Source organism: Onychostruthus taczanowskii, unplaced genomic scaffold (assembly GCF_017590055.1).
Source record: "Onychostruthus taczanowskii isolate IOZ18803 unplaced genomic scaffold, ASM1759005v1 scaffold69, whole genome shotgun sequence".
In the NCBI taxonomy this organism is placed as follows: Eukaryota; Metazoa; Chordata; class Aves; order Passeriformes; family Passeridae; genus Onychostruthus; species Onychostruthus taczanowskii.
Genome location: NW_024504676.1, coordinates 2,307,692 through 2,335,531, shown reverse-complemented (window position 1 = coordinate 2,335,531; position 27,840 = coordinate 2,307,692). Strand labels below are relative to the sequence as shown.

General features: G+C 42.1%; 2 protein-coding genes across 3 annotated transcripts in view; both read right to left on the bottom strand.

Annotated features, from left to right (window-relative positions):
* SLC1A2 (solute carrier family 1 member 2) overlaps positions 1–22,194 on the bottom strand; it is a 79,526-nt gene extending 57,332 nt beyond the window's left edge. The window contains exon 1 of the mRNA XM_041421124.1: positions 21,893–22,194. Coding sequence (XP_041277058.1) covers positions 21,893–21,909 — 17 coding nt within the window. The 5' untranslated portion in view covers positions 21,910–22,194. The remainder of the gene's footprint in view (positions 1–21,892) is intronic.
* Positions 22,195–26,660: 4,466 nt separating this feature from the next.
* Positions 26,661–27,840, bottom strand: part of PAMR1 (peptidase domain containing associated with muscle regeneration 1) — a 55,011-nt gene continuing 53,831 nt past the window's right edge. For both annotated transcript variants that reach the window (XM_041421156.1, XM_041421157.1), the window contains one exon: positions 26,661–27,197. In XM_041421156.1, coding sequence (XP_041277090.1) covers positions 26,661–27,197 — 537 coding nt within the window. The remainder of the gene's footprint in view (positions 27,198–27,840) is intronic.

The window sequence follows — 27,840 nt, the reverse complement described above, 5'->3', positions numbered from 1 at the left end:
ACCTGGACAGCATGCAATAAAAATTAGGAGGAATTTCTCTGGTGTGAGGGAGGTCCCAGAGGCAGAAATACACATGTATGCACTGCAGACATATGGGTACAAGAAAAACTATTTCACACACTAAAAGAGTTATGACAAGGACAAACAGTTGACTCCATCTGTCCTGGAAGCGGCAACCTAGACATTGAATTACTCCCAGCTGGGTAGAGGTAAAGACCCAAATATGTTTTCCTAATCTGTGCTGGAGTAATGGCCATGTGGAAAACAGGGGAGCTCTGGCAGGCACCTCCCCATTTCACTGTGTCTCAGGGCACAGACCACAGTCTGATTTTCTTCAGTAAGAAAAAATCCTTGGCTTCAGCTTCCTGATGTGCTCTGCAGACAGGAAGAATGCAGCCTTTATTCTTCCAAGTAATCTCACAGGGACTGCTTGTAAGAGGAGGCATTGCAAAACCAAGCTTGAACTCTTCTGCCCCATGCTTAAGTAACTTCCTTTCCATTTCACAGAGGGAGCTAAGATACAAGTACAAGAAAACAGTGGATCATTCAGTTTTTGGTGAAATGACACCTAGATGTACTATTCAGCTTGAGATATTTATTGAAATCTGGGCAGTGAAATGCCTTGAAAGTGCAAGTAAAGGTCTTTGTAAATATTTGAATAAATCTTATAAACCAGTCTCTAGCTGTAGCATTTTGCCTTTCTTGGGGCATGAATTTTGGCTCTTAAATCCCCTGGCCAATCCTCCTAATGCTTCTGCAGGGAAATCAGCTGAGTGGGGTATGGCTTAATACGTGGTAACCTTCAGAGAGCCTGGTGGCCATCAGCTCTCTGCAAGGGATGGCTAAACTGGCTCCAGGACAGAGGAAAATATACAAGTGTTAGGGATGGGTGGAGACTAGCAAAAAACAGCATTGCTCTTGCTACAATCAGAACTTCTGGGGTTTCTGGTAATTCTCTATTTTTAACTCAGTCATGAAGCAATGACTATGTCCAAACCAGTATGTGTTTATTACAGCCAGCCCCTGTGGGCTGAGTGGTAATCAACACAGAGCAAAAAATACATATGTCCCCAAACCCTGTGGATTTTCAGGAAGGTTTACTGATATTTATTTTTATTTTTTCTGTTTTTCTTTCCCTTTTTTTCTTTTTATTTTCTTCTTTTCTTTGCTTTTTTCAACCTGATTTGTAATGTTTCCATTTTAAGTCACAAGCAAGAGGGAGTTGCCTTGAATATTCCTGAATCAGGATTTTATCTGGGTTTACTGAATAGCTAAAATATCTGCTAAGGACAACCCCACTACTAATGTTATGGCCCCACACATTCCCCAAAGGCCACCTACTTCCCTCCCTGCTATCCAGTTTTCAGTGGATTGCATTTCAGGGTCACTCCTTGGCCTTAGTAAAGAGATCATTTCCAGCCATGGATTTCACCCCACATGGGAAGGAATAGTTTCTTTCCTGCTAAGAGATGGCTTTGGGGCAGTGGTGCAGATAATGAAGTGATGAAGAAACTGAAGATAAGCAAGTGCCCCCCTCTGTATGGTGCACACTGAATATGTCAAGTGTGGTGGAAGGTCTCAAAACCCTAGGGACAATAGGATCCCACTGCAGAAGAAAAATGAGAGCTGGATTTTTTTTTTTTTAATTTGACCTTCCTTCTCCCAAATAAAGCTCTAAACCAGATAGGTTTAGAGATAACCTAACTAGTAGGTTACCTAGGCACTTCCTGAGCAATTCAGGTGGTATGCCTTCAGGTGACATCGGAGTCACCTTCCAGCCTCTCTAAAATTTTAGGGAATTTATCTTCCACTGCTTCCCCATAAAATGTCCCAAACTGTCTAATAAATCTCATCATTAATACATAAATACATGCACACATTTGGATTCTTTTTCAGTAAACTCAAGTTCATGTTTTCCTTTTTTTAAAAATCTGAATATTTCTAATCTGAATATATCTCACGAGGACCAAGGAAAATAAATTCTTTCCCTTCTTCAGAGTACAAATATTTGTCTCAACCAGCAGTATTACATCTCAGCTCAGAGCCCAGCAGTAGAATGTCCTCAGATAAGCACAGGCCACCTCCTTAAAACATCAAAGTAGTTATTTCTCCTTCCCATGGCAGTAATGGTAAAGACTACCTCTGCTTCTCCCTCTAATTCTGTCAGCCTAGGACAGAAAACTGACTTCTAACAAAAACCTGACAAAGAGCAGGAGTCTGTTCTTTGAATGACAGGTTTTCCCAAGAAACTTAACTGTGCTGCCACTCATTTGGGGTCAGCGGGTTGGCCTGCTGAAGAGCTGAACTCTTCCATTCCCTCTGAAATGGGATCACACATTTACCTCTACAGAGTTGCAGTGAGGCATGATCTGACTTGAACAATTGGCAAGAAAGTTGCCTACTCTTCAGTTTATTGCTTTTCCTAGATATAGAAGCATGTCCTCTAATAAGCACAGGCAACTTACTATCATTAATATCACTATTTCTCCTTCCCATGGAAGTAACAGTAATGGCCAACTCTGCTTCTCCCTCTAATTTTGTAGCCTAGGATAGAAAATTTATTTTTAACAAAAACCTGACAAAGAGCAGGAGTCTGTGCTTTGAACTGTAAGTTTATCCAAGAAACTTGCTGTGCTGCTGCCACTCATTAAATCAGCTGGTTGGCCTGATCTGCTCCCAGCTTTGTTGAACAGATGAGTTCCCTTATTCCGTCTGAAATGGGATCACACCTTTACCTCCATAAAGCTGCACTGAAGCATGATCTGACTTGAATAGCTGGCAAGAAAATTGCCTACTCTTCAGTTTATTGCTTTTCCTAGAAATGATCAATACCATCTGCCAGGTGTCTTGGTAAAGTGAAGCATCCCACACCACTGATTCTTTGCTTCTATCTTTTTTTTTTCCAAAGGCCTCATTAAGGGCTTGTGATGGACAGACAGGCAGATACAGCTCTTGTCTGTTTGGCTGATGAGGTTATAGTATCTGCTCTAGACCATCAGATATGGCTTTCAAACCCTGCGTGTAGAACCTGACTTTGGTCTCATTCCTGCATATCAAAGCCTAGACAGAGAGCCAAGAAAGGACAAGAAGAGCTGTGGAAAAATCTGTGCTAATAAAGACCGCAACAATAATTACCAGTCTACAGTGATGTCTGAGTATACCAGACATCTCAATGTGAAAAGTTTGGGTTGGACTGAGACTTTGATTAAGCTGCATATATCCCTACAGCAAGCTCTGAATTTCACTCAAAACCACAAATTCCTGTTCACAAGGCATAAGGGGGATGCACCGCACCCTACCTCAGCTACACATATGGGAAAAAAGGTCTCTTATCTGGAATCACCATCCAAATCCCTTAGTGAGTAAAGACTAAAGACAAATCTGAATAACCAAATAAACATGGCTGTACATAAATGACAAAATTTGGTAAGTAGGATCACACTAATATGTGGTTTTAAATAAGTAAAGACCCACAACAGCAGTTGTTCAGAGCCTTTTGAAAATATAAGCATTGTGTCAACAAATTCCGTAAGCTTAAAGTAGTTGTCTGACCCTTTGGAGAACAGCTGCTGTCCATGCCAATTCCAGAACGCAGAAGTACACCTTGATCTTGCTATTAAAGGTGGAAAAAACTGCCCTCAAATCATGCCACTGGCAAATTTCATTTCCAAGTGAATTGTACCCTTATGCTCATGATGATTTTCATACTAAGCCCTAAAAAGAATTTCCAGGAAATTTTATAAAAGAAAATGTTTGAAGTATGTTCAGGAGAGGACAGATCTGAGCAAGTAAAAGTCAGTGTGAAAACTCTTAATAAATAGTGCAAAACCAGAATCTCAGAGCTCATCAATATGGCTTCCATTTTCTTATAATATCAGAACACTACAATCTTTCCTTGCATATGTATTGGTCAAAAAATAGTTTGTGGATTACTGAAAGTACAAAAAAAAAACCCCTTAAAATCTTCTGCAGTACTTTTGCAACCATGACAATTCTGCATAGAAAAGCTTTATCAAAAACTAGTGGGCATCGAAATATTCCCCAAAAATTTTATTTTTATAGTTATCACCTAATTTTAATTTAAAATAGGAATTTTTTAAATGTCAGGAGGTATCTTGCATAAAATAAATTAAACCAAGCAAATTTTGCATTGGAATTCTGAAGTCCAGAGGAAGAAATTCCCTTTTAAATATAACCCATTCTGTCTCTTAATGGTTAGAAAAACTGTTAGAGCTGCTTAAAGCCTGAGAATGGAAGACAAAGCTCCAGGATAAAATGCATAAAGAAAAAAATCTTATAGCTTACGTGATGTACCATGAAATCCCTGTGCAACCAAACTCTTGCACTATTTTCTCATTAAAATACATGACTCCACAGTGATCGGGAAGAGAATCTAGCATTTTCTGCTGCTGAAAAGCCTTAATAATTTGAAGAGTGTATGTTTTGACAAAGGGCAGGTAGATGTGTGTACACTGAAGCTGAGGTTGCCCCATAAAACACACAGTCTGCAGCTACCTGAGAGATGAATGGTCTTTATAAATTGCAGGCAAGCATAAGGTCACATCTCTGCTGACATAAGCTGATGGAACTGTACTGAAGTCAGTAGAGTCATGATCAGTGGACACAAGCAGAAAATATATCTCATTATCTGCAAAGTCATTTGCCTGAGAGAAAGTAACAAGAAATACCCTTTGTTTCCATTTTCTGTCTCAATACACTTCCTGGAGAAGCGCTGTTTGGTTTCATGTTAACATTATAATAGGATCTGTTTCTCCTAGTGAAGGACCAGTTGTATATGGACACAAATGCACTCACACAACCACCTCCAATATTGAGTTAGAACAGCTTCAGTCTCTGTCCTTTGACCAGAAAAGTCTGTCACATTTTTATACAGCTCCTTCAGTTCCCTGGAGCATAAAAACAAGACAGAAGGAATGGTGACAGGTACATGGTTTGCTTTGTGGTGCTGACCACGATGTCAGAAGGAGTGTCTTGTAGTTTAGGCCATTTTTACCAGCTTGAAGTAATTATTATTTATAACAACACATAACTCATTACTGCATGAGTCGTGCACATGTTGTCAGCCTTGCTTCTCTAATAGGGCCACTCCTCTATGACGGATGGAGCAACACACAATGTCACAACGTCTTTTATTTTGGGAGAGGCAGAGTTAATTTTACACAGTCAAGGGTGTTGGTGTTGCAATTGAGTGAAACTGGATGCCTAAGGGAGGGGAATTGGGATCATTCTTGGCCTCAGTCCAGCCTGACTCAGCTGTGACCGAAACGCACAACCACGAATGGCAGTTTTGTGATATATGTAAAAGGAGTGATTTCAGTCTCTAGGAAACAATCCCACAAACCACAAAAACAATACTTGTGGCACACACAGCAGGGAGAAGCCAAAGGATAAATGTCTGTTGGGACTGGATTCACTCCTTGCAAGGGGCAAGATGAGATTTTTCAAGCATACACTAATCAGATGCTTGTACTTTTGGAGGCCTCCCTAAAAGGCTGTACTAAAGCAGAGACCTTTCTACCCATGGAGAAATACCAACCCAAATCTAATCTTCTGGGTTGCTCATTTAGCATCCTTCATGAGCACTGAATTCACACTGACCCAGAGGAGACAATAAGCATGCTAACATGAAGTAAAGCCATCAGGTAACTATGGTACAGTTTAAAACCTAAGGCTAGGAGAGAAACAAAACTCAGAGAAACTGCATATGTCTAAGACCTAAAAGGCAAATGAAGAGTAAAGAGAAGCTTGGCAGGCACGTATTTCTGATGAGCTGTGAATAAGATAGTAGGAAGCAGAGAATAACAGGTAGGAGAAGTTAGTTCATAATCTCTTATGTTGCACTAGAATATGACAATCCACATCAAAAGTTTTAAGTGCACTACAGTATCTAATTGTCTAGACAGAATTTTAGTTTGGCAGGTTGGCCTTTGGGTTCAGGCTTTTGTCTGAAGGCCTAACAGAGATCAGATCTCAGGTCAGCACAACCACATCCTTCCTGCTCCACCAGACAAGGTGCTCTGGGGTCAGGCTGCAGAAGGGCTGCTACACCCCAGCCCTGACTCCCAGGGCTCCACAGTGTAAGACAAGCAGAAAGAGACTGCCCTGCTCAGGCTGGCCAGAATGGTTACCATGACACCACACACAGGCACATTTGACAGACAAGACACTGGGCTAATGAAGCAGCACAACTCTCCTGACTGGAATTGCCCTACATTCCTCCAGCCCAGAGCAGAGGCAGAGCTGTCTCAGCACAGCAAGGGGCTGAAAGATCTGCATCTTGAGGCTAACTGTATGAAGAGGCAACAGCTAAGTTTCATCTCTGTAAATTAATTTCTGACCAAGCCCACCTCTTGCTGTACCTCAAGCATCCACCTATACATTCCAATCTGCATTTTACCAGCATGTTACCCTAAAAGCAGCAGCATTAAGCAAACAGGGAGGAACAGAGACTGGTCCTTCTCCTCTTCTTAAAAGATGTGATTGGCTGAGTTTGATGATATGAACCACTTTTCTATTCTGCTTTGGGAAGCAAACAAAAAAAATTCACATATATATAAAGTTCAAACTATATAATATTTTCTATTATAAAGCAGATTTGAGTATTAGGGATTCTATCTTTTTAATATAGTGAATCTTTGCTCTCCATCTGCTAGCAGAATTGAATTCCAGAATTGTATTTTCATAAGACAGGAAGAAAATTTCACTCCACAACTACAACTTAGAAGTTGTATTACCAGTGTATTATTGCCTACTTACTGTATCTCATTACAGAAAAAAAAAATCCACTTAACATATGTGAGCACCTTCTTCACAGCCTCACTAAGGAAGCATCTATTTGGCTTGGTTTGGTTTTCTCAAGTCATCTTTTTTTAGTGTTAATTACATCCTCCCATACAGCCTTTTGAGTCCTTGTGGTTATGCATTACTGAATGGCAGCATTTACTGTTAATAAAATGCTCTGTGAAGGGAAAACTGGGAAATATCACAAAAAATGTTACTGAGCTTTACCTCTCTGGGATTTTTTTTTCTCCACTGAATCACAAGCAATCATGCACTATATTTTTTATAAGTGTCCTGATTCTTTTACATCCACAACACAAGGGAACTGTGTCACAGAGTTCCAAAGCAAAATCTGAAACATGCAAAGAAAGGCCTGTGGCTCTGACACTATTTCTAAGACAAGTATGAGTCAAATTAATTTCATGCACAACATCCAGGGGCTTTGTTAGCTGCCAGGCTCAAACTTGCAGAGTGCCTCATGTACTGCTAGCTGGTAGTCAGAAACAAACAGAGTCAAAATCAATTCTTCAACCCCATCTCCTGGCCTCATCTGGCCAGTCCTGCTTAGGACCAAGCCAAGGCAAACAAAGCTGCTGAAACACAGTGCACTGAAAGAAGATGTGATTTTTCTGAAGGGGCAGCAAAGCCTTTCCATTCTAAAGGCTTGCCTGCACTAGCAATGCACTGTGGTACAGGCAAAGGTAGCATGCTGGGTCTCCTGTACTTTCAAGGTATAGTCAGTTACTTTCCCCTTGCTTTGGGGAATCATATCTGTGTGAGAAATTGCTGCAGAGTAGCTCATGCACGGCCCATTAGCAAATAACTTGCTTCACAGAAGGCAAGCCCATACATTTCCAGACAGAGTCAAGGACTTCTAAAGAAAGACTTTCAGGTAACAGGTAATCCAGCAAAGCATTAGAATTTACATGTGACACATATCGTGTATCTTATGAAAGTCTGGGCTTGAGCAGAAAGACCAGCATCTTCCACTCCACCGACACACTTCTTTGCTGCCAGCCACAATGGCAATAGTCTCACTGAAGGAAAAGTAATCCTGAAATGAAATTTTCCACTATTACAACTGATGAGAAATGATTGCCAGAACAAGGGAAAATAGCCAGAGCAATCTGTACTGGCAAATCCAAAAAAGTGATGCAAAGCTGGCCAAGAGAGCTGCAATTAAATATGAACCACCTTCCTCACATTCCTTTACAATTAACTTTTATTTGCTGTTGCAAAATGTTAAGATCTAAAAAGTAACCAAGAAGCAGAATACCTACCTTGCATCTATTAAAAGTATTTGTTTAGCACTGCAAAAATGCTAGCTTGCACTTTTTCCTCACTTCCTTTCCAATTAAAACCTGACACTTGTATAATGAATTAGTTCTAGCAACTACCAAGTCTGATTCTAGTTCAGGTGACCAACTATTGCAAATAATCTGAAAAAAAAATGACATAGAGACTTATAGTGTAAACAGAAGAGAGCAGGTAGCCAGCACTGTTAAATCCTACTGTAGTTTTTGTCAGGGGTCGCTACTTGATCAGTGCAAAAAATTGAGACTGAAAAATTTTCAGATCTAAGGGGTGCCAAAACGTCTGGGCAAACTTGTGGGACACTGCATGTGAACAGTGATGTGCATGTGAGTGTGGGTATTCGCACTCACAGTCACTGAGAACACACACTCACATGAGGCAGCCTGGTTATGAGTCTGCCAAGAACCACCAAGGAGTGCAGGGCAGGGAGGGTCTTCAGAAGAAGCTCTGTCCATACAGGACTAAACAAGGTGTACAAAACTTCCACTTTGTATATGAAAATGAGTGATTTTATGAGAGTACTGGATTTAAGGCTAAAATGGGGAGTCTTTTCTGTCCCACATATATAATCTGAGTATTTCAAGAGGAATTACAAGTGTAATTCTTGAACAGAAGGATACTCATCTAAGAAGACAGAAACATAAATATATAGCTCAGCCAATCCTCTAGCACCTTCTCCAAACTCTGGACAAAGGAAATGTTGAGGAGGAAATACAAGATAAGGATGTCTAGTACACTCATTAGCCATTATAAACAATCTCAAACTTTTGAAAAATAAAACACCTGCTAGAATATTCTAATTTATACTGGGATGGAACTGTGAAGATCACTTCCACAGTAAACTTGGACCATGATAAAGAGAATTTGACAATAAAACCTTAAGAAAGGTGTTTTGAGGTCAGTAACACCCAGTTATTGTCAGTTATGTCCTAGAGACACCTGACAGTTTAGTGGCAGATGTACCTTGGGATGGAACAGTTGACTGCATGCCTTAATGTGTTTCTTTTAGTATGTGTCTAGTATGCATCTTCTTTAAAGACCATACACAATAATTGTTTATGGCCAATTTCAAGAAACACTATTCTGTTCTTTTACTCTTTGTAGTGCAAAAAATATTTTTCTAGGGTGTGATCTTGCTATCAACTGATATAATAACTTTTCTGTCTCCTGCTACTCTGTCCTGCTAGACAGAATCTAAAGTTACGTCACGTTAATCTAAAGTGTAAGTCATTAGGAAGAAACTATATGTTGAAACCTGACACTTTATTCCAGGAAACTGTTACAGGGAACAACCAGCTTCAGATAGATTTTAACTTTCCTGTTCCTGAGTAATCTTTTGCAATCGTCCACAAAGCAAACAGTGATGGAAGATTAGCAAAATGCAATAACCTGATCACCTGCCAATAGAGATCTTTCCATTTCAGCTTTTGATGTACATTTGGCACTAGTGTATTTCCCATCACTGGTAAATATCCTATCTATCTTTCAGGTATATGCTCTTGATGTCTAAAAGCCTAGATTTACAAATCAGCCACTTTTAATTAACCCATCAGTTCACAACAGAGCTTATAAACAACAGTTCTGAGAAAGGCAGTCTGCCTCTAAAAATGCATCATGATTGTCAGGTTTACAGATAATTTAAGCTTCAACTTGGGGAAAAAAAAACCCTGAGATAAAGCAAAAGGAGAATCTAAGCTTTCCCAACAATTCAAAAAATGTGAAGACAACATGGTATTTTCACAAGAGGAGAGACACCACTGCAGGTCCACACAAAGAAGTAAGTTGAGCCCCTCATCTGGTCTCCATCTGCTCTAGTCAAGCAGAGCAAAGGCATAACCAGCATCACCTGTGATGAAAAATATGGGAAAGAGAGAGTTTTGCATTGCCTGACTGGCTATGGTGACAGAAAATTTTCTTATCCACATCTGCAGATTCTGGTGTGATAGGGAGCAAACTTTACACCTTAACTCTCCATCTATAAAGACAAAGTTTGGAAAATTGTTCTTCCTGTACATGTCATTTTAGCCACAAACATACCTTAGGCACACTAGTAGCGCAGCATAACTAATAAACAGACCTCTGTGTAGGCACTCTTGATATATTATGGATGAGAAGGGAGGTTGACCAAACTATCATCTTTCTTGATGGCAGAGAGTATAAATAGAGGGTAACTGGCTAGAAGTTAAAATCCTCCTTCTCTTTCTCTCCTCCTTAAAAATAATGAAGAAACACTACATGGCAGTTATTGTGATGTCCTCATGGTGTCCAAAATTATGAAAACACTTACAGGATGGTGTAGGGTCAGTGAGTAACCCAGGGCAATTATGAGGCATTAACACAAAGGTAAAAGATGGTAATTAATTAGTGCCACTCTTTTCAGTTCTCAGCCTTGCAGCCACGTCTGACCTCCAGGCACCAAGTGGTGTTTCTGCAGCTTCAGTTTGATGTTTGATGTGCCTGTCCAACCCATGCCCCGCTCAGGGTCCTTTCATCAGCACTGACCAGCTTCCAAGTGACAGTGTTTAGTGCTCCCTTTGCAGAAGTAAAGCCAGTGGCTTTGATGTGAGAGCTCTAGCTTTTTCTTCTCATCATCTCCAGCACTCAGCAGGCTATGGCTGTCAGAAGCAGCCTAGCAATCTCAGACACATGCTGACTGCTTAAATCCTCCTGTATTTGCACGAGGAGGAGGGATATATCAGCTCTTACACTGATTCAGGCATCACAGTGATTTTGTACCTTCAATGCAGAGCCTGAATAGAAATATTATGAACTGTTACCACCCAATGGAATTAAACTGTCACTTAACACTTTTTCAAGTTCATTGTATCAATCCTACACTGTCATTCTATCAATTTGTCAAGGAAGTCTAAGCACTGAGCAAGTTTTATATGCAGGTCGAATAGCATCACATACAGCAGAAAATAATTTGTACTTATCAAAACAAAGGGCAAACCCAGACTGAGTGATCCAGACACATGGGAAAACTTCACAAATTAAGTATTATTGATTTTTGTGGTTTTATTGTTAGGGGCTATATATGCTGGCCTCACAGAGTATTTTGGAAGCAATTTTAAATTGGACAGAAATAAAGACATGGGCATTCGAGCTTTTCTAAGACTACATCTTTACTACTCCCTCAAGACATAAAAATGCATTCTCTTCTCCTGACTTGGACAATACATACAGATTAACTAACCACTGATATTTTGAATTAGAAACATTTATCTGTAGGTTAGTGAATAAATAATGCCTACAAATTGAGTTGGTTTTGGACTCCACCTTACTCCTTGCCATCACCACGGCTGCTACATCAAAGGGCCATAACAACTAAGGCTTTCTTTTAGCAACAAAAATGCATCACACAAAGAGGTTCTGGTGATAAATACTGCCACACCTTTGCTGCAGCAGCTTGCTGGAGCTCTGTAAGAGAGTGTAATTGTCCAAAGCAGACAATTACCTGTTTTTGCCCTGTAAATGTACGTAACACTTACCACACAGCTGGGCTCTGAGCCCCAGCCCAGGCTTGTGGACACTGTCAGCACAATAACAAAAGGCTCAAGTGGATTGATCTCCTAAGATGCAGAGGATTCCAAAACATACACAACTGCAAAACTGAAACACCTAAACTCAGCAATGTACCTCCTTTGTGGAAAGGCAAAAAGGTGTAAGTATTTAAGAGCACTTGGTAACACAATACTTTCATCTAAGCCAGGAAGCTGTTCAGACTCCAGACCAGAATGGGATTCCTTCAGTGAGAATTTGGCTGCATATGTTCTTGGTTTATGTTTCACTAAATCCTTAACTGCAACTGATAGTAACACCATCATTATTAAATATTACTGAGGAAAAAAACAAGTGTCCTGGCAAAAATAATCACCATAAATACCAACCAACGTATTGGGATTTTCCCCTTTGCACTAGGATCTTGTGTCCACTGCCAGGCTGCCAAAAAATAGGAGGCTTACACAACAACACTGTCCCTGTGGGTTTTATTGTTTCCTGCTGCCCAGTAAGTCTTTCCACCTATTCACTGATTTCAAGACAGACACAATTAGGGGGTCAACATGCAAAAGACACTGAAGCCTCAGTTATTGAGAATGAAGACCCCCTAGACCTCCCTGAGAGAGGCTGCAGTGGGAGTTCAAGCTTTATTTGGTTTGCAAGGGTGCCACCGTGTGACACAAACCCGTTACCAGAAAAGGTGACAGGAATGTCCTCCTCAAGGCACTCCAGCAACTCACTTGAAGAAATGGTGACTGCTGTGAGGCCCTTCTGCCCTAAGTGTTGAGCCCATTACCTTATCTTTCAGAAGATCCTCCCCAGGTTCCCCTTGGAAAGGGTTACTGGGAACCCCCTTCAGCAGACCACCAGGGAACAGATGCCTGCAAATGGGACAGGAACATAAGCAAGAAGAAAGGAAACAGCTAATCCTGGAAGCAGCAGAAGGCTTCCTACTAAAGTGCTTTGGTATTACAGTGAGACAGGTTTTGTATGTTTTTTCCCTACATAGCTGTGAAGGTTCCTCTGGCACTATTTATGTCAATAGAAATAGTATTTCCTAACAGTTTCCAGCATGGGACACTGCAAAATGCCTGTTCTAAGTCCTCCTAAAATGTCGGGTGAGTGATTCTGATCTGTTTTCCACTACCTGACCTAAATTCTGTGATATAAATAGCAACCAGGTGTTAATTAATTCCCATATGCATGCATGTATGTGGATGACATGTGTTTATATACACGTGCGCTTTTCAAGACAAATCTTTTCTCAGTACCACAGCAAAAGTAGGTCTTACACAGATAAGGACCAGATGCTTAATTAATGAGAGAGCTTTCTGCCTCAAAGGAAGCGTACTAAACCATATATACTTGAGATGCTGCCTCTGCCATTGTATGTGGCCCAGAACCCTCTGCACACTTGGCATGAATTTGCAACAGAAGCCTCTACATTCTGTGTTATTGGAGACCATGGTTTACCTCCAGCCATGCTTTGCCCTGCAGCAGTCTGTGCTGCTCATGGTGAGCAGGCCAAGAAATGCTCATTAGTGACTTACACAGGCAAGTCTACACAGACTCGAAGGCCAAGGCAGCACCTCAGCTTGTGGCTGCAGAAGAAGCCATGCTGCCAGCATGCACATTAGCAGCTAGAAGATGATGAGAGCCTGCCAGGAACACCTGCCCACCAGGGAACACTTACCTGAGGCGTATCAGTGACCAACTGAGGGTAAATTTATATTAGCATTTTAGTCCAAAGTGAGCTTCTGGAGTGAACCTCCTGAAGATGCCCACCTGCTGTGCTGTAGTTCATGTTAAGGAGCTGAATTACATTTGGATTAAGCTATACCAGGAATGTACTCTAGAAGCACACCTAAGTAACCAGCACAGTGTGGACTTAACAGGTCCGGCTGTCTCTGTTGGGTTCGATTATTACTCATGTATACACAGCCTGAATCTAATCTCATGAAAAATCAGTACCTGGATGAGCGTGCCAGCAGTACAGGGCATTACAGCCATAGCCAAGAACTAGGATACGAAGATACTACATGGAGATGGCTGTATACCGTGTATTTGTCATGCACAGAATCTCAGAACAGTTAAAGTTGAAAGGGACCTCTGAAGAGCCTCTGGTCCACTCTCATATCCCCAGCTACACATTATGTATGTGTTGTCAATTTTTCAATTAAGGAAGTCATGGTCCCAGGCAGTTGGTGGTTTGTAAAACCCACAAATGCTGACCCTGATTTTTGTACTCACAAATAATTCTGATTTTTTTTTTCCTTGCCTTAAGAAACAGGCCTTGAGACTCTGTATGGGCTGAGCCTGGGACACAAAGGGTACCTGTGTCTGCCTGGCAGATCCATACTAGTGCTCTCCTGCACTCAAGATAATTAGCTGGACTTAGAGGCTGTCATTAGCTTGGATACAATACCGGACTAATACAGTTACACCACTTTCAGGATCTAAACTGGTCCCTGGTCACGTTGCTCCTCCAGACTGGAAACATGTACCAGAAGTGTTTGTCAATCCTTGTAAGAGAGTGCTGCATCAGACACACTTGTCCAAAGGAATAGGAACGAGCAGGTTTGTTGCCTGCACCTTCCAGACAGCCTTTGTGAATGATGTGCAGTGTCAGAAGCTTAGCAGTGCATGTGACTTGTTTAGCGGTGATCTCTGTCATTGTCCCTGCAAAAGAGCAAATCCCCAAGATCCAAACTTCACCCGGCTGTGCGTAAATGACAGTACAGAATGTACAACAAACAGTTGGAAAGGCAAACACCAGGGGTTGCTGCCTCAAGGGAGATGAAGTCCACCATCTGGAAACCACATGGTATGGCTTGAGGAGGCCACCAGTCAATCACAAGTGCAGTCATTCCCAGATGTGAAGCACAAATTTGGCAGTAGGGCTAAGTGAGACTAACGTAAGTCACACAGAGATGTGAACTAGCAGGTGATGTAAACTTAGACCCATTTTTAGACCTTAGACCTGTTTTCTCTGGATAAATTAATGCATTTACACTTTTGAAAAGTTTGAATGCAGATTTTACTTTTAACCTTTGTAAGCATTCTAATACCAAACTGACCGTTTTCTCACTCACACAGATTTTACACTTGGATGCATCTCTGATTATTCTTAATCTGCCAAAGAGATGATAAATTAAATTTAAGCTTGCCCCAAAATACCTACTTCAGAGGTGCTGTCCATTAGCCTCTTATTAGGGATGCAGTTGATAGTGAGCTATCAGGGAATAATAAAAAGCTCAATTCATGGATGGGGCTCAAGGACTTTGACTTTGGGAGTGGCAGTAGCATCCTGCTCACTGAACATTGAGGCAGGCAGCCTCTGTGCCTCAATATGTTACCAGTACTAAAAACCAACGCTGCAAAACTGCAGTTGTGAAAATCAACACTGTGAAATATACTTGCAGGGTGTGAGATTGACAGAAAAAAAAAAAAAAGGCTCAAAACTTTGTGGAAATTATGGAAGCAACACCACTAAACTAGCTGAAGACAGAATCAGATATGCCTATTTATGCAGCCTGCAGAAAAGGAGGATAAGGGGGAACCTTATTGTTCTCTACAACTCACTAAGAGGAGATTGTTGGCACCTTGAAAAACACAAAAAAACCAAATCTTGTCTTAGTGTACTCAAAAGATTTCCTTAATACATAGTGAAATTTTTTCTTTATATTGGAGGGCACACCATTTTAGTGTTCTCAACTGAAGATGAAACTAAGAATTTATTTTTGAAAAGTAAAAATGAAATTATTTTAGTTTTTAAAATCTCATTCTATCTTCTTTTCTTTAAAACACCTCAATGAATTTGATTTCTCAGACATAGCAGTGAACCTGAAATACTGCATTTTCTTGAATTCCACACTGGTCTCCTAAAGATGCCTGTAATTAGCAGGAGTATTCCTTAATTGTTTTATGCCTTGGTCGTTTTCTTCCTTGTAAGGATCCCAAATTTGGAATTGCTTACGTACAATCAAAGATGTTGAAGATAAAAGTTAGAAAATATGATGAGCTTTGAACTTAGTCTGTTTTCTTTCCTAAGGACTGAAATGTATTGTAGTTAATTGTCTTAAAATTTCAAGCACACTGAGAGCCTTAAAATTAATACAGAAGTAGGATTAAGTATATAAAAGCACACTTATTTTTATTGCTTGTATGCCTCTCGTAATAACATTTTAGAGTAATGAGCTGGAGGCCAAAACTGTGTGAAACATTGTACTGAGTTGGCAAAAGAGGAGTTTAATTAGTGGATGGACAATTACAGAAATGATGGATTTGACAGATCCAGCCAGTATTTTCAAGAAATCATACAATTAATTGCCCTAAACAGCAGGCATTATAGCACATTCTGCTGGCGAAGGGAATTAAATCCCACAGAAAATGGAAAGGCATTACACGAGAAGGTACTGAAGATGAAGGGTCACTCGTTAGCACTGTGCCCTCACCCCACATCCCTCACATGCACAGACTGCTTTGGAATGGAGACAACTCTTTACAGAAACAGCCCAACACTGAAGCTCTTGTTAGTGTGGGATCCATGTCCACACAGAGTCCCAGCATTCCCACTGTCACCTACACCACGAAGGAACCCACATGCCAACCACACTGCCTCTGAAAGATGACAGAGTTTTAATGTTACTCTTCTTAAACTGAAAAACTGTGACCCTTTAAACACTGCTCACAAATTTACAGTTTTTAGCAGTCTTCACCGGGGCAGCCTATAGATCAAGGGGAAATAGGAAAATGAAGAAAAGAAAATTAAATGTTATAATTTGCTAGTACAGCAATATAGTACTGCTTTGTATGTTGACTTCTTAGTGCATTGTATACAAACATCTACACGTATGTCCACGGAGAAGGCTGTACATACACGTATATACACATATATACCTTTATCTCACAGAAACCTATGGTAAGATAAGGCTTTTGAAAACCTCAGTCATTTTTTAAAATTGTACTATCTCCCTTCATATATCTAATCCAATAATATAACCTGCTATTTCCAAAAAGTTCAAAATAAATAAGCACCTGTAGATTTTATAGGAAACGTATTAATCCCTGCATGTCTATAAAATTATCTGGATATATATAAAAATGGAGTTACTGTCTAGGTGATAACTTCTTTTTGAAAAGCTATCTCAAGGCCAGAATGAAGGTTGGGGCCATGAGAACTATTGTATCATTTAAGGATCACGATTTATCTTCTGTAAAGCCTAACTGTCTTTTACTGAAATTGATGAGAGATTTGCAATTGACAACAGTGAAATGAGGTCACAGCCACAGCTGATATGACTAATTACTAAGCTACATTCACTCCATCTGTCCCACAAAATGTCTAAGAAAGTGCATAGGGTAAAACATCTCCATCCTATGCTGGTGCTCATCAAATCCCGTGTAAAAATAACAGTGAAAGCACTTGAAAGATTTTATCCTCTGAAGTATCTAAACATTTGTGCCAGAAGAATTACTCAAGTTTCCATGTAGAGAAATTTTGTGGGTAAATTACAGAATAAGAACTCAGATGACAAGAAATGTGTGGGTGTGCTTGTTGTATATATTGTGGCAGATCCTGAAAACCCACTCACTCTCCTATGTAGGTGCCTGAACCCTACGATGAAATGCCAAGTTAGTTTTCCTGACTCACCTAGGTGTGTCATGTTGTCTCCAGGCTAGATGCACAATACATGCTGGCAATCTCCCTTTCAGGCTTTGTCTTGACAATGCAGCAAATGGCTTATGACTCCTGCTCCAAGATCCAAAACCATCACAGCTGCATGACTAAAAAAATAATCCTGTGTAGTAAATGAATTCTTAATGTTCAAATTTGTTCAAAAAATTTTGGCAGGTTAACTTGTATTCACAGAGCTTTATGCCAGTAAGGTATTTATTATTTGTGCCTCCTGTGCTAACTTATGTTGACTAATAATCATCCATCTACAGCTAGTATAAAACCTATGTGTGTACGACTGCTGAGGCTAATTTTGAATAAACCAAACCACATGCTCTCTGGTCTGGACCAAACTTTTATTGTTTGGTGATCTGGTAGCACAGACAAACAGTACTCCTGACTAGAACTGCAGTTTCAGAGACAGCGCAACTTGAGATGAAGATAGGAGTATCTACAGACAAATGTAGAAACAACCAAGTTTAGGGAGGAGGAATGGACTTCAGATGAGATTTTTTTGGTTGTTTGTTTCCTTCTAAGAAAGATACTGATAGAGTCAAATACCAAGGTGGGGACCTCTGCACCCGCCATGCAGTTTATCTGCTAGTGTGAACAGAACGGGAGCACTGCATTTGTGCCATTTCATATTACACAAACACCATTTATATTGTGTACGTAGAACTGAGAAGCACTATTTCACTAACCAAACCACAACGCTAAGCAATTACCCAGACTTCTGTCTATCCAAACACAGTAATGTTTCATACTCTTCCACTTCACTGATTTATTTTGTTAGCAGGGTGCATACACACACACACACACACACACACGCACACACACAGACATAGCAGCACACTTAACTGTGTGCGACAAATCTGAACAGGTGACATCTCTGTGCTTTTCATAAACCTTTCCTGGGACCACTCTCCAGAAGTGAGACCAGTGGAAGTGGAAGAGCCCACACTGGTATTATCAGCCCCTGCAAAACACGGTGATCACAGTCAAAGTGCCCACTGGGAATGGCCACTGGCTCGCACTGACTCCCCAACCATGCCCACGGACTGAGAGGGCTGCCCAGCCAAAGGCTGCCCTGAGGCTGACCTGCACGCAGAGGGTGAGCTCTCGGCTCACACACCTGCTCGGCCTGTTTAAGTTGCTTCTATCGATGCAGTGATAGTGTCTCCTAGTGGCTATATTCCTCAAGGAGCAGACCCTAATCCAAGCTTCACACCTGAAAATCCGGCTCTTTAGAGGCATACAAAATACAAACACATCTCTAGATTTTTAGGGTATCTAAATCAGCACTCTCAAAGTTTGTTGTTTTTGGGTTTTTTTTGACAAATAAAAAACCAGCAAAACAGTAGCAAGGTACTTTTTTTCCTTTAGTAAGACTAAAGAGAGAGATAAGAGCCATAATAAAACCATGTGAAGCAAGGACTTTGCTCAGAAGTCTGAAAGCAAGCATGGGCATCAACCGATCAGAGTGAATCTCATGTAACCTTTAGGTCCTATCCAGACCCTGTGAAAGCAAAGGAAATGCTGAAATGCTCTGCTTTGGTAAATCTCCATAGATCAAGCCACCACCTGTTGAGCTCTACACCAGACACCAGTGTCTGTGGGTATGGACCCACGTCCTGGGATCTTTGTACCACACTAAGCACTCCTGAAAGGCGATGCCAGCACAGATCAGGAGGCCAGGTCTCCCAGCAGCATCCTGCCTGCAGTCACGGCCAGCAGAGGACGTTTAAACAGAAGATAAAAACAAGAAACCTTGAACTGTATCCATACTTCGTGCTAGCCCTTCCTCCTTGAACAGGATATTTTCCATTTTCAGCACCAGCTAAACAACAAAAATCCATGTCAGTAATGAGAACTGTATCAGGAGATTTTGTGAAAGAAAGACTAAACCTTCAATATACAGACAGCGTAAAACAAAACCCCACTAGCTGGAACTACAGTAAGGTAGACCCAGAGGGCACATGGGTCTGATTTTGCCATGTTGTTGAATGTTTCCTTTCTCATTTTCTTCCAAATGAAGTTTTCCATTGCTGACCATCCTCTTGGAACAGAAAGATTTGTGCAGCAAATTTCCATACATGGATAAGCTTAACCAAATAAAATATTGAAAGAAAAAGAAAAGAATGACCGGAAAGGCACAGGCAAGGAAATCTTTCCTACCAAATCCTGTCTGCAAGTGACAACTAACTCTTAACAACGGAGCACAAATTTACCTTCCTCTGTATATACATCAGGGCCTTTTGTTGTTCATTAAACATCCTGCACACACCTGACATCCTCACTTCGAAGATTTTACATAAGCTTCCCGGTTAGAAGAGTAATAAGTCACTACAAAAATTACTGTACTTGGAGCAGTTTTAACACCACTAACTAAAACCTTTATATACTTCTGATCTCAACTGACATATCTAGCTGAACATCCCAAGAGAGACTAGATGTAAATATGGAGTGTATCCCTTTGTTCCCACCTCCAGTAGGTCCTTTTCCATGTACCTGTGTGTGCCTGAGATAGTGCCCATTGCTGCAAGCAGAGCAGTGTTTCTGCCACCATTCTCACATTGTGCCAGTGCTGGTGGGAAGCATTTCTTGAACAAGGTCCAGTCAATATTCACTTTCCCTGATGATCCTTTTGGTGCCTCAGTTTGCTGACCTTTATGCCAGAGTGAAAGCTAATCTCTACCCCAGCTTTTCACTTGAGGGAAGATGATAATTCAGTTTTAGAAGAGGTTTTTACTGGTAAACATGGATTGACAATTGAAACGCTTCCCACTCAACTTCTTTTTCCACACCTCCTTCAGCTGTCACAGACCGCTAACTGAATCATACCAAACAATTTCAGTTTGTCTTAGTCTAGGTAAATTTCCTACAAGGTTTGAAAACAAGGCCTAAACTTTTTGTTTCTTTTCTCACCCTGACAATTTAGCTCTGTTCCATAAGAAAAACAAAAGCATGCATCTACTGAAGCCTTTCTGGTTTTGGCACTCTGATCTTTTGTAGCCTGCCTATTCAGTCAAATTCTTTTAAAATCACCTCTCTTTCTACACACATTTAAAACCTCCTTTCATCCAAATTTGGCAGATCTCTCTAACACAGCCACCTCTTATTAAACTCCTGTACAATTGATCCCACCTTCCACCACTGGCCCAAAACAAGCACAGACCTCTACAGCCACCTCATGTGGGAATACAAACAGCAGATGACTGCACCATCCAGAGGAGAGTGATAGCTGGGGTAGTCCAAGGATGCAGAAGGGAAAGAGCTGCAACCCTTTCACCTCTGAGCTTCTTCCTCATGGCTCTGATAATTTGTTGACAGTATCTAGTTAAATAGAGGAAATGCTACATAGCATTAAACTGCAGCACTGCCACCAAAACAAAAATGTACAAATTCAGTGCAGAAATTCCCTGCAAAGGTAAGGCAATAGCAAATGATACATTAATGACTTCTCTCCCAGTCCTGTGAAAAGCCAAAGAGACTCACATATTTGTCCTCTGTTAGACGAGGGGATTGTCCTTTTCCCAAAGCAACCCAAACCAATACTTTCTAAGCTTCCATTCCTCCCAAGTCAACTGCTTGGGGGCCGCTGCACAGACAGCCAGCTTCTTCTTCTGACCAGGTAATGGGACACTTGTGTGCACACCCTCCCAGACATGTGTTGGGTTATTTAAATCAGCTCAGCAAGTCTTTTAGCCTGTGAGACACAAAGGCAATATAAACAGAGCTTTCTTTTGCACTCTGTCCTTAGAGAGTCCTATCTTGAGCAGATCATGCTGATACAACATGACAACATCCAGGGATAAAGGGGAGGCTCACACTAAACGCAGTCTAATACTAGGTAGTGTTATAAGAGGGCAAGCAGAGATCAATGAAATCTTTTCTCTCCTACAACCAGCAAGTCTGTAAACTGAACAAGCCCCCTGCCTCACCAGAGAGCGATGGAGTGGGCAACTCCTGCAATCCGAGCATGGGTAGGGACAACGGTTTCCTTCCAAGGGACACCACCAGAGCTGAACTGTGTTTGCTTTTCTTTAAAGCCTCTTGTAGAACCCTTTGCCCTTCCCAGTATTTTTCTTGCTAGAACTTTAACGCATTTGGCACACAACTGCAAAATTGCACAACTCCTCAAGAAGTTGGATTTGTTTGTTGCCTTTTGAAGGGACGGCTGGGGGGACAGGTTTTAGATTATTTTTGAAATTATAATAATAATAATTATTATTATTAACACTACTGTTAAATTTAGGAAGAAGCTTCCCTCTCCCTTCTGAGTGAACCATTCACTTGCACTCTTCTTTCACAGGCAGGTGGTTTAAGCTTGATCTGCCCTCCAGGGGTTAAATAAAGAAGTGATGGGAAGGAAACCCAAGACCTTTTCAGTGGTTCATATTTGAAATTTTTTCCCTCGCTCTCTTCTATATGTGGATCGTCTGCTTCTCGTTTCTTCTAGCTCCCTAATTATTGTGTTAGGGAATGGCGAGGGGCAAGGATTAACAATGAAGCAGATGACAGGAAACTGTTACCAAAAGAACAATGCCGGGCATCTCCCCCATCCTCCCGTTCCTCCCACCCAAGAGATGTCCCCCTCACCCTTCTGTCGATGCCATGGTTCCGAAAAAAACCCTGTCTTCTCAAAGGTCCAAGGGAATAATTTGGACAGCAGGGCGCGAAGGAGGTTGGTCCTTTGGTATAACCCTCGCTCACGTCTGGGAAGGAGCACGCAATTCCTTGTAATCCTGGGGGCTCCGCAGGGCGAGGATCCGGCAGCTCCGCTCCTCGGCTCTCCCCCACCCCGCCGTCCCGGAGCAGGCTCTCGGTGCCCCAGGGACCGGCGCTGCTGCGCCGCGGCCGCCCAGCAGTGGCCGGCGGGGCGAGGAGGCGCTGGCACCTGGGCTGCGATCCCCGGCGCCCTCCCCTCGCCGCGGGGAGCGTGTGCGTGTCTGCGCGGCTGTGTGCGAGAGCTGGGGGGCGACTTCACATCGGCGCGGCGCTGGCTGAGGCTGGATTGGAAGGTTTAGCCCTCGAGCCGTGGATTTGCAGTCAATCCCTCTCTATTTTAGGCACGGGCTGACATCACGAGCCGTTGTTACTCCTATAAATCCCCCCCAACAGCTCCTTGGCAGCAGCGGGGGGGGGGGCGGCGAGCCCCTCGCAGGGGGCGGGCCGGGCGCCGCCGACCGCGACCTGCCCCGTTCGCCGCGGCCGCCACCGCCTCCCGGGGCAGGCTCGGCACTCCGGGAGCCGGCCGGCAGCCGCGGGAAGGCGCGATCGCACGGACACACACACAGACACGCGGCCCCGCTGGGGTGTCCGGCTGCCGCCGCACACCCGTACGTGTCCCGGCGAGCGGGCCGGCGCTCGGCCGCAGCGGGGTCCCACAGCCCGGCCGAGGGGCTGCGCCCCCGCAGCCGCGGCACCTGCCCCGCCGCGCCGAGGCGGCAGCAGCCTCCCGGGACGCCCGGCCCGCCCGGCCCCTGTCCGAGCCGTGCTGTCCCACCCTAACTCCCGCCGCCGCCCCGCCCCGCCACCGCGGGGGCGTCGCGCGTGGCCGAGGCCCGGCGGACCCGGAGCCGGCGGTCGCCGAGGGCATTTTCGCAGCGTAGGGCAGGAAATTTCTGTCCGGTTCTGTACCCACACTCAGGTGTTGGGGCACAGAACGGTCGCTCAGACATCGCCACACACCTTCGCTCCCGTTTCCCTCAGCTGGGGCTCTGCCCGCCAACCTCAGTGCTGTCTCTCCATCCAAGTCTGACCAAGCTGATGTCCCGTTTGACAGGGAACAAACATTTCTGCCACAGCTCGTTCCCTCCGCACTGAGGAGGTGGCACGGAAAGCCAGCAGCCATGCGGAAGCCCCCTGACACCGTAAGGAGCTGGGAGGCTGCAGGGATTGCAGAGCTGAGCAAAGCCTGCCTGACCCTCCGCACCACTCCCACTCCCCCAGGATGCTTTTCCTGCGACCAAGCCAATTCCAGTTACTTGCCCTTAAAAAATGGCAGGATGCAGCCTATCACGCAATCCCCAGTCCTAATCAAATACACATTTTTTTTCTTGTAATCTTACCATGGACGTAGGCTTTCAACAGAAATCTTTTACAAGAGCAATTCTCTGAGAGTAACTGAGGGTGCCTGAAAAGAGCTTGTATTTCAGTATGTCCATTTCCTTTCAGTGCTATTTTTCAGCTACGCACCCTGACTTTTGGAAGTAATTTAATGCAGCCCTGAAACATACAAAGGAAAAACATACACTCGTTGGAGGGAATAGAATGCAGAGAGTGTTTTGCTCTCTTGCCATAGCAATATCCTTATGGCCTTTCCAGAATGCATAGCTCTTTTTCCTTGGAGGGAAAATGAGCTGCTATCCATGTTGTGCTATTTCACACCCTTTCTCCGACAGATGGCACAGATCCTCACCTGTTTAGAAAGAGATGTTTGAAATAGTTCTACATCTTAAAAATAGAGTCAAGCTATCAAAGATATTAGCAATTCCAGGTCACATGTTGCCTTTTTTCAAACATTTATCCCTATTTTTCCTCATTATTGGCATTAGATGCTAACCCCTGCATAGTTCCGCTCAGTCTGTAAACAGGAAACTACTGTGGGTAAGCCTGACAGAAAGGATGGACAAGCTGGTTTGTAATTCCTGGGAATACTCGACATGGCACAGGTGCTTGGATATGTTGATATGACTGCTCACTCATACATGTGAATACCTATGTCATACAACCAGAGAAATAAAACATTATGTGGGCATTTAAAGACAGCCAGATTTGAATCTGGGATCCAAAAATTATTTTAGGTCCAGAAATAGAAGCAAATGCTGCAACCTCATCCTCCTCCTGTAAAGGGCTGTGCTAAAATCTGAATCCTGGGGTTGAGAGGTATCTGGCTATTTTCTTGCTTCTGCTTTCTTTGAAGAGCATCATGGCTGTGAAGAGAAGGGTTTGAGTAGTGTTGTGCATGCACAGCTATAGCAACCTCCTGAGATTTTAATTCCATGAATTCCTACAAGTTTCTCTTCAAGAATGTACTTTTGTGTGATATACAGCTAGTGAACAGCTATATTGTTGCTGTCCAAGCCCAGAAACTTTCAGCTGATTTGAAGCCAAATGGGGATGGGATTCAACACTGAGGAGCAGTTAGAGGATCAGTAAATATTCAAATATGGTTGATCTTTAGAAAAAGGAGAAGAGTGAGGTCTAAGGCTGGAATGAAACCAGACTTTTGCAGATCTGTTTGGACTGGACAAAACCTAAAAAGAGAAAAAAGCATTTAGAACCTCATCTCACTTGTAGCAGTGGAGAGCAATAATACTATGGAAAGAAATGCAGTCATGGTGTCCTAGCTGAGAAGAAAACCAGCTCACAGGTCTTTATAATTTCTGTTTGCCATTAAATAATACAATAATTATTTAGAATGTAGAATCTTTCGTTTAATGTAATCATGAAAGAGCTTTCTCATTTCATTCTTTGTAATGGCTGTTAGGAAGAAACACATGTTGACTTTCTGCAAGTTTGTGCTTCTCCAAAACTGACACCTAATTTACTCTAACCCATTCTGTCAGCAGGGGAGTACCACACATTCATTGGCATGTGTTCCTCCCGGTAGAGGAATGAAACACATCATGTTTTTCACATTTAATTCAGGATTTTTTTTTTGTTGCTGTTGCCATGCACTTTGTCAGCCAAGCATAATCTCCTGGCAGGAGAAGACAGACAAAGAAGATAAAGAGAAGCAATATATTTTAATTGTAGCCCTTAAACTTTTTGATTTAATCAACATCATATGCTCCCATTGCCAGTGAAAACAAGGAAAGTGCAAAAACATACACAACAAATATTTCTGCCAAGAAAATAAAAAAAAAAAATACACGGAATGATGTCCAAAACTAATTGTCCTTTCAGCAGCAGTTTTCAGATTCAAAAGTGGGTAGAAACTACTGAATGCTAAGAAACTTGTAATAAGATTTTACAGCAGTAGAGATCAGAACTGAAACCAGGCTTGCTAACTTCAAGTTGCCATAACACAACTTCAGGATCTGAGTCCTTCTTGGTAAGAGCACTAAATCTTTTCATCAGATTCCCAGCCTTCAGATCCAACTATGGCTGTAAGCTGTTTTGGGCACTGTAATAATTTGAAGGTCCTAAAAACTCCAGAGTGTCCTATATATATTACCAAGAAATCATTATTGATGGAAAACAGTCATTACTGTCTCTTTTCTCCAACTTTTGTAGGGTTAATCCCTAGTCTTTAGCCATGACTGAATAGCGAATAGAGAATGATCTAGTGGAAGAGCAGTGACTAAGGACCATGAGGACACCCAGGTGTCTCCCTGGACAACATGCCCAGTAGGAGAATCTTACCCTCTGATGTCAAACAATTCAGCCTCAGTTCAAAAAAAGTGCTTGCCAAGTGTGAGACCTGGACATTATTCTTCACCCTGAAGAACTACAGAGGAGTAGTTTTACCACAAATGTATGGGAACTAATGGGAACCATAAGTTTTTCTAGGGTTTTCATAGTTCTGTGAAATAACCCACTTGGGAAAAATGTATTTAAAATATGTTTCGTGTTTTCATCTGTTTCAAATACAAGGTGAAAGAGAACTCCTCTGTACATTTCACTGTAGTGGTTCATGTACAATAGTAGGAATGGGTGTATTAAGAAAAAAGAATCTTGTTATTTATATATATAAATAGTCCTTGAGTTTTGTGCTGATTCTGCCTTTTAGTGTTCCTGAAGAGTCCCAAGTAGGAGTGACATGCAAAGAGACAAGGGCAGTAGAGAGTTCCAAGAGTGTGACACAGATAAAGCAAAAATGGATCTAAATAATGTCAGACATGAGTATGTAGGTTAAAAAAACAAACCATGGTTTATTTAAATGTGTAAAGTACTTGGGAGGGAAGAAGATTACATTGTACTATGGCAATACAGACAGCACATACCACAACAAGCTCATCCGTCATAACGAATTCAGGCTACTCTTTCCAGACTCTTAATCCACTCAGTCACACAGATCTTTGGGAGAGGCTCACCATCAATTTCTCCAGGGAGCTCCACGCTACAGATTAATTTCAGACAGAATTTACTGTCCTGTTTCTGCATGTCAGACTCAGGAGCAGAGCATCGTCCTCCCACCAGGGGAGACAAACAAAATATGGCAAAACTTCTCATGCACTAAGACCCTCTGTCATGGGTTAAGCAAAAGTAGCCCGATGAAATATCTGATCCTAGGACAAATTATCAGGCTGCCTGCCTTAACCTTATCCCAGATGTATCTCATCACTGGGATGAGAAGCCTAAAGTAACAGAGACTGAGAGAGATATTATACTATAAAATGCCATTTCCAGACTCAGATTTTTATTTCATGTTCTTCTCAATCCAGTCTTTGAAGGGAAGAGCTTTGGTGTAGCCACTGTAGAGTTCTAGGCTGCAAGTTTTATCATAACCCCAGCTCACTAATCCCATTAGGTGCCACCTTAGCTCAGGAGATGCTTTTCCTGGCAAAGTTATGGCAGCAATCCCACCAGTTTCAGCAGGGCAAATATTAGAAAAGGCTGTGTGGTCTTGTTTGGCACAGAACATGCTGTCAGTGATGCTGACTTGTATCCCATTATCCTCATACTGTTGCTCACACAACAGTGAATCCACCATCTGAACAACTCCCATGCGGATTGTGTCATTCTTGTATCCGTGATCTTTAATGTCAGCCAATACCTTCCAGCCAGTAACCATTATCTTTAAATCCTCTGTGGATGAAGTCAAGTCATGAGAAGATGACAAGCAAATGGGTTGAACACGACTGCTGATCCTGGCTTTGTCCAAGAGTTTTATGACAGCTATATCAGAATCGAGTAATATAGGGTCATAATTGGGATGCACTATGATGGCAGAAATCTGGAGAGGAAACAGAGTAGGAAGTGTAGGGTTAACAGCAATGGCAGGTCAGCTGCACTCTTTCCATACTACTAAAATACATTTTAGTTTATCTTCTTGCATGCACTATGGTGTTCTTTCACTCAAATGAGAAACATGCAATACATTACATAATATTGGAGCCAAACCTTTACTGCTCATGTCCTGAATGAAATGCTGTAAGAACAGATAGGATTCCTATAAGAAAATACTGTAAAAAATACAATATATTTTCTTACAGGAAAAGAATGAAAAAGATGGGATTAGAGAAAGAAACTAAAAAGGGGTCAGAGGGAAAGAATCAAGTTAATTATTTTGGATAAATTCCATTAACTAACTCAGACACACACCCCACACTTCCCCCCAAAAAGAGACACACATACCCAAAACTGCTGTTTTCTCATTTTGACCTCAGCCTTTCTAGTTCTGCTTGAAAAAAGCAAATCACTCTGGTGAGCCCAAGGTGCTATTTTTGGAGCTGGAGCCAGACATAAACTTCTTTCAGTTTAGAGCTGTATGGCCTTGGGGCTGAGAAGTGAAATGTGCTCATGGCATCAAACCAGGATTTAGAGCACAAGTGTTTCCCTCATAAATTGTGCTAATCAATTTTGACAGTAGCTGGCAT